We start from the raw sequence: 5,744 nt of genomic DNA, 5'->3' as shown, positions 1-5,744 counted from the left end.
CACTGTCCCCCACCTGTCCCTTCCACCTTGCCACACGCCCCTACCTGTCGCTCACCTGTCCCCACCTCCGCCTCTACCTGTCTCCCACCTGTCCCTCACCTGTGTCTCTCACCTTTCCCACACATCCCCTACCTGTCCCTGACCCATCTCACCCATCTCACCTGTCCCCCACCTGTCCCTCTCACCTTTCCCACACATCCCCTACCTGTCCCTCACCTGTCCCTGACCCGTCCTCACCTGTTCCACCTGTCCCTCACCTGTCCCTGACCTGTCCCTGACTGTCCCACCTGTCCCACCTGTCCCTCCCACTTCTCACCGGTCCCACCTGTCCCCTACCTTCTCTCACCTGTCCCCCACCTGTCCCTCACCTGTCCCCCTGTCACCGTGCTTTCCCCCTGTCCCACCTGTCCCTACCTGGTCCCACCCTGTCCCACCTGTCCCCACCTGTCCTCACCTGTCCTACCTGTCCTCACCTGTCCCACCTGTCCCCCCCCTGTCCCCACCTTCCCACCCCGTCCCCCACCTGTCTCACCTGTCACTGACCGACCTGTCTCACCTGTCTCCCACCTGTCCCCTCACCTTGTCCCTCACCTGTCCCACCGGTCCCCCACCTGTCTCACCTTGTCCCCACGTCCCCACACCTTGTCCCTGACCCGCCTGCTCACCTGTCCCACCTGTCCCCACCTGTCCCTGACCCGTCTCACCTGTCCCACCTGTCCCCCACCTGTCTCACCTGTCCCACCTGTCCCACCTGTCCCTCACCTGTCCTTCACCTGTCCCCCACCTGTCCCTACCTGTCCCTGACCTGTCTCACCTGTCCCACCTGTCTCACCTGTGTCCCCCACCTGTCCCCACCTGTCTCACCTGTCCCCACCTGTCCGTGATCTGTCTCACCTGTCCCTGACCCGTCTCACCTGTCCCTGACCCGTCTCACCTGTCCCTGACCGGTCTCACCTGTGCGGGCGCAGGCGGTGATCCAGGGCGCGTTCACCAGCGAGGAGCAGGTGGACTCGGAGGCGGCTCCCAGCGAGACCCACTACACCTACTTCCCTGCCGCGGGCGTGGCCGACGGCGCCGCCGCGCACCCCGCCCTCCAGCCGGCCACCGCCGTGGTCACCACGCAGAGCTCCGAGGCGCTGCTGGGCCAGCCCACGCCCACAGGTGAGCGCCGGGCCGCCAGGGACTCACCTGGGCAGGTCTGCGAGCACCTGAACTGAAATGGGGCTCACCTGGGCAGGTTTGGGGTCACCTGAACTGAAATGGGGCTCACCTGGGAAGGTTTGGGGTCACCTGGATGGGTTTGGGGGCACCTGGGTGGGTCTGGGGTCACCTGGGCGGGTCTGGGGTCACCTGGGCACGTCTGGGGGCACCTGGGTTGGGTTTGGGGGCACCTGGGCAGGTCTGCAGGCACCTGAACTGAATTGGGGCTCACCTGGGTGGGTCTGGGGACACCTGGGTGGGTTTGGGGTCACCTGGGTGGGTTTGGGGTCACCTGGGTGGGTTTGGGGTCACCTGGGTTGGGTTTGGGGGTGCCTGAACTGAAATGGGGCTCACCTGGGTGGGTTTGGGGGCGTCTGAAATGGGTTGGGACTCACCTGGATGGGTTTGGGGTCACCTGGGTGGATTTGGGGACACCTGGGTGGATTTGGCGGCACCTGAACTGGGTTGGGACTCATCTGGGTGGATGCCTTTGGGCTCTCACCTGTGGGGTTGGGCTCTCACCTGTGGGTTTTTGGGTCTCACCTGTGGGGTTGGGCTCTCACCTGTGGGTTTTTGGGTCTCACCTGTGGGGTTGGGCTCTCACCTGTGGCTCTGGGCTCCAGGGCAGTTTTTCGTGATGATGTCACCACAGGAGGTGCTCCCGGGGGGGGCCCAGCGCTCCATCGCCCCCCGCGCACACCCCTACTCCCCGTGAGTACCTGGGCACACCTGGGGCACACCTGGGACACACCCAAACACACCTGGGCACACCTGGGACACACCTGGGACACACCCAAGCACACCTGGGCACACCTGGGACACACCCAGAACACACCTGGGGCACATCCAGACACACCTGGGACACACCCAAACATACCTGGGGACACCCGGGACACAGCTGGAACACACCCAAACACACCTGGGACACACCTGGGACACACCCAAACACACCTGGGACACACCCAAACACACCTGGGGCATGCCCAGGTCACACTGGGACACGTTCAGACACACCCATGTCACACCTGGGGCACAGTGGGACGCAGCCGGGCACACCTGGGGCACACTGAGACACACCTGGGGACACCTGGGGCACACCCAGATGCACCTGGGCTACTCCCAAACATACTTGGGACACACCCAAACACACCTGGGCACACCCAAACATACCTGAGACACACCCAAACACACCTGGGACACACCCAAACACACCTGGGCACACCTGGGACACACCTGGGACACACCCAAGCACACCTGGGACACACCCAGATATACCTGGGACACACCCAAACACACTTGGGCACACTCGGGACACACCTGGACCCCACCCCAACATACCTGGGCACACCCAAACACACCTGGACACACCAGAGCTACTCCCAGACACACCTGGGATACACCTGGGCACACCTGGGGTATACCTGGCACACACCTGGACCCCACCCAGGACACACCTGGGTACATCTGGGACACACCTGGACCCCACCCAGGACACACCCAGACACACCTGGGACGCACCAGGGATACACCTGGGCCACACCTGTGCCCACCTGGGCCACACCTGTGCCCACCTGTGCCCCTCCCCAGGAAGTCGGAGGCTCCCCGAGCCACGCGGGATGAGAAGCGCCGGGCACAGCACAACGAAGGTACCGGGGGGGGGACCCGATCCCAAACGGACACCCCCATCCCACAGGGACACCCCAATTCCTGAGGGACACCCCCATCCCACAGGGACACCCCCCTATTCCCAGGGGTCACCCCAGTTCCCAGTGCCCCATTCCCACTGGGAATCCCCATTCCCAATTCCCCCATTCCCAACTGGGAATCCCTGTTCCCAATCCCATTCCCACTGGCAATCCCCGTTCCCAATCCCATTCCCACTGGGAGTCCCTGTTCCCATTCCCAGTTCCCCCGTTCCCAGTCCCATTCCCAACCCCATTCCCACTGGCCATCCCCATTCCCATTCCCAATCCCCATTCCCAATCCCATTCCCCCATTCCCAATCCCCGTTCCCAATCCCATTCACACTGGGAATTCCCATTCCCAATTCCCATTCCCAATTCCAATTCCCAATCCCATTCCCAATCCCATTCCCAATCCCATTCCCCCATTCCCAATCCCCATTCCCAATCCCATTCCCCCATTCCCAATCCCCATTCCCAATCCCATTCCCCCATTCCCAATCCCCGTTCCCAATCCCATTCCCACTGGGAATTCCTGGTCCCAATCCCATTTCCACTGCGAATTCCCATTCCCAATCCCATTCCCAATTCCAATTCCCAATCCCATTCCCAATTCCAATTCCTGTTCCCAATCCCATTTCCACTGGGAATTCCCAATCCCATTCCCACGGGCAATCCCCATTCCCAATCCCATTCCCATTCCCAATCCCTGTTCCCATTCCCAATTCCGTTCCCGTTGCCATTCCCACTGGCAATCCCCAATTCCCGTTCCCAATTCTGTTCCCAATCCCGTTCCCACTGGCCATCCCCGTTCCCAATCCCATTCCAATTCCCCCGTTCCCAAACCCGTTCCCAATCCCGTTCCCAATCCCATTCCCGTTCCCACGGGCCATCCCCGTTCCCATTCCCAATTCCCCCGTTCCCAATCCCATTCCCATTCCCAATTCCCCCGTTGCCATTCCCAATTCCTCCATTCCCATTCCCATTCCTGTTCCCACGGGCCATCCCCGTTCCTGTTCCCAATTCCATTCCCGTTCCCATTCCTGTTCCCACGGGCCGTCCCCGTTCCCATTCCCAATTCCCCCGTTCCCAATCCCATTCCCGTTCCCACGGGCCATCCCCGTTCCCATTCCCAATTCCCCCGTTCCCAATCCCATTCCCATTCCCAATTCCCCCGTTCCCAATCCCATTCCCGTTCCCACGGGCCATCCCCGTTCCCATTCCCAATCCCATTCCCAATCCCATTCCCATTCCCCATCCCGTTCCCAATCCCATTCCCATTCCCCATCCCGTTCCCAATCCCATTCCCATTCCCCATCCCGTTCCCAATCCCATTCCCATTCCCCATCCCGTTCCCAATCCCATTCCCATTCCCCATCCCGTTCCCAATCCCATTCCCGTTCCCACGGGCCATCCCCGTTCCCATTCCCAATTCCCCCATTCCCAAACCCAGTTCCCCCATTCCCAATCCCGTTCCCAATCCCGTTCCCACGGGCCATCCCCGTTCCCATTCCCAATCCCCGTTCCCATTCCCAATTCCCCCGTTCCCGTTCCCAATCCCGTTCCCAATCCCGTTCCCGTTCCCACGGGCCGTCCCCGTTGCAGTGGAGCGCCGGCGCCGGGACAAGATCAACAACTGGATCGTGCAGCTGTCCAAGATCATCCCCGACTGCTCCATGGAGAACACCAAATCCGGACAGGTCCGGGGCCTCGGGTCGGGCTTTGGGGTTTGGGATGATTTGGGATGGTTTGGGATTTGGGGCGGTTTGGGGTGGTTTGGGGTGGTTTGGGATTTGGGATGGTTTGGGATTTGGGGCGGTTTGGGGCGGTTTGGGGCGGTTTGGGGTGGTTTGGGATGGTTTGGGGGGATTTAGGGTGGTTTGGGGTGGTTTGGGATTTGGGATGGTTTGGGATTTGGGGCGGTTTGGGGCGGTTTGGGGCGGTTTGGGGTGGTTTGGGATGGTTTGGGGGGATTTAGGGTGGTTTGGGGTGTTTGTGATTGGGATTGATTTGGATTGGGGTGGTTTGGGGGGATTTGGGGGTGGTTTGGGTGATTTGGGATGATTTGGGGTGGGTTGGGATTGGGATTTTGGGGTGGTTTGGGGAGGTTTGGGGCGATTTGGGGGGTTTGGGATTTGAGGTGGTTTGGGATTTGGGGTGATTTGGGATGATTTGGGGTGGTTTGGGTTGATTTGGGATGGTTTGGGATGGTTTGGGGCGGTTTGGGATTTGGGGTGATTTGGGATGATTTGGGATTTGGGGCGGTTTTGGGATTGGGATGATTTGGGGCGGTTTGGGGGGATTTGGGGCAGTTTGGGGTGTTTTGGGGCAGTTTGGGATTTGGGATTTGGGGTGTTTTGGGGCGGTTTGGGATTTGGGATTTGGGGCGGTTTGGGATTTGGGATGATTTGGGGCGGTTTGGGACGATTTGGGGCAGTTTGGGGGGATTTGGGGCAGTTTGGGATTTGGGATTTGGGGTGTTTTGCAGCGGTTTGGGATTTGGGATTTGGGGTGTTTTGGGGCGGTTTGGGGTGTTTTGGGGCAGTTTGGGGTGTTTTGGGGCGGTTTGGGGTGTTTTGGGGCGGTTTGGGGTGTTTTGGGGCAGTTTGGGGTGTTTTGGGGCGGTTGGGGTGTGTTTTGGGGCAGTTTGGGGTGTTTTGGGGCAGTTTGGGGTGTTTTGGGGCGGTTTTGGGGTGTTTTTGGGGCGGTTTGGGGTGTTTTGGGGGCACTTTGGGTGTGTTTTGGGGCGGTTTTGGGGTTGTTGTGGCAGTTGGGGTGTTTTGGGGCAGTGGGGTGTTTTGTGTTAGTTTGGGGCTGTTGGGGTTTGCTGTTTGGGCGTTTGGGGTTTGTTTTGGGGCGGTT

The 5,744-nt window shown here is 60.4% G+C and overlaps 1 protein-coding gene and 1 long non-coding RNA gene across 2 annotated transcripts; one reads left to right on the top strand and one right to left on the bottom strand.

Moving 5' to 3' along the window:
• Positions 1-968: 968 nt before the first annotated feature.
• Positions 969-4,626, top strand: USF1 (upstream transcription factor 1; the record flags this gene model as incomplete). The annotated part of the gene is made up of 4 exons (XM_050987973.1): positions 969-1,161; positions 1,824-1,911; positions 2,788-2,846; positions 4,488-4,626. Coding segments are annotated over 4 exons (479 nt in total), but the record flags the coding sequence as incomplete, so codon positions are not given.
• Positions 1,924-2,464, bottom strand: LOC127061313 (uncharacterized). Its single transcript, XR_007780820.1, has 3 exons — positions 2,392-2,464; positions 2,131-2,172; positions 1,924-1,982 (listed from the first exon to the last, which is right to left on the bottom strand). It is a non-coding gene; the product is annotated as an uncharacterized LOC127061313 (long non-coding RNA).
• Positions 4,627-5,744: the final 1,118 nt, after the last annotated feature.

Source organism: Serinus canaria, unplaced genomic scaffold, assembly GCF_022539315.1.
Source record: "Serinus canaria isolate serCan28SL12 unplaced genomic scaffold, serCan2020 HiC_scaffold_587, whole genome shotgun sequence".
Taxonomy (NCBI): Eukaryota; Metazoa; Chordata; class Aves; order Passeriformes; family Fringillidae; genus Serinus; species Serinus canaria.
Note: the sequence above shows the minus strand (reverse complement) of the source record. Positions and strands in the feature narration are given on the sequence as shown.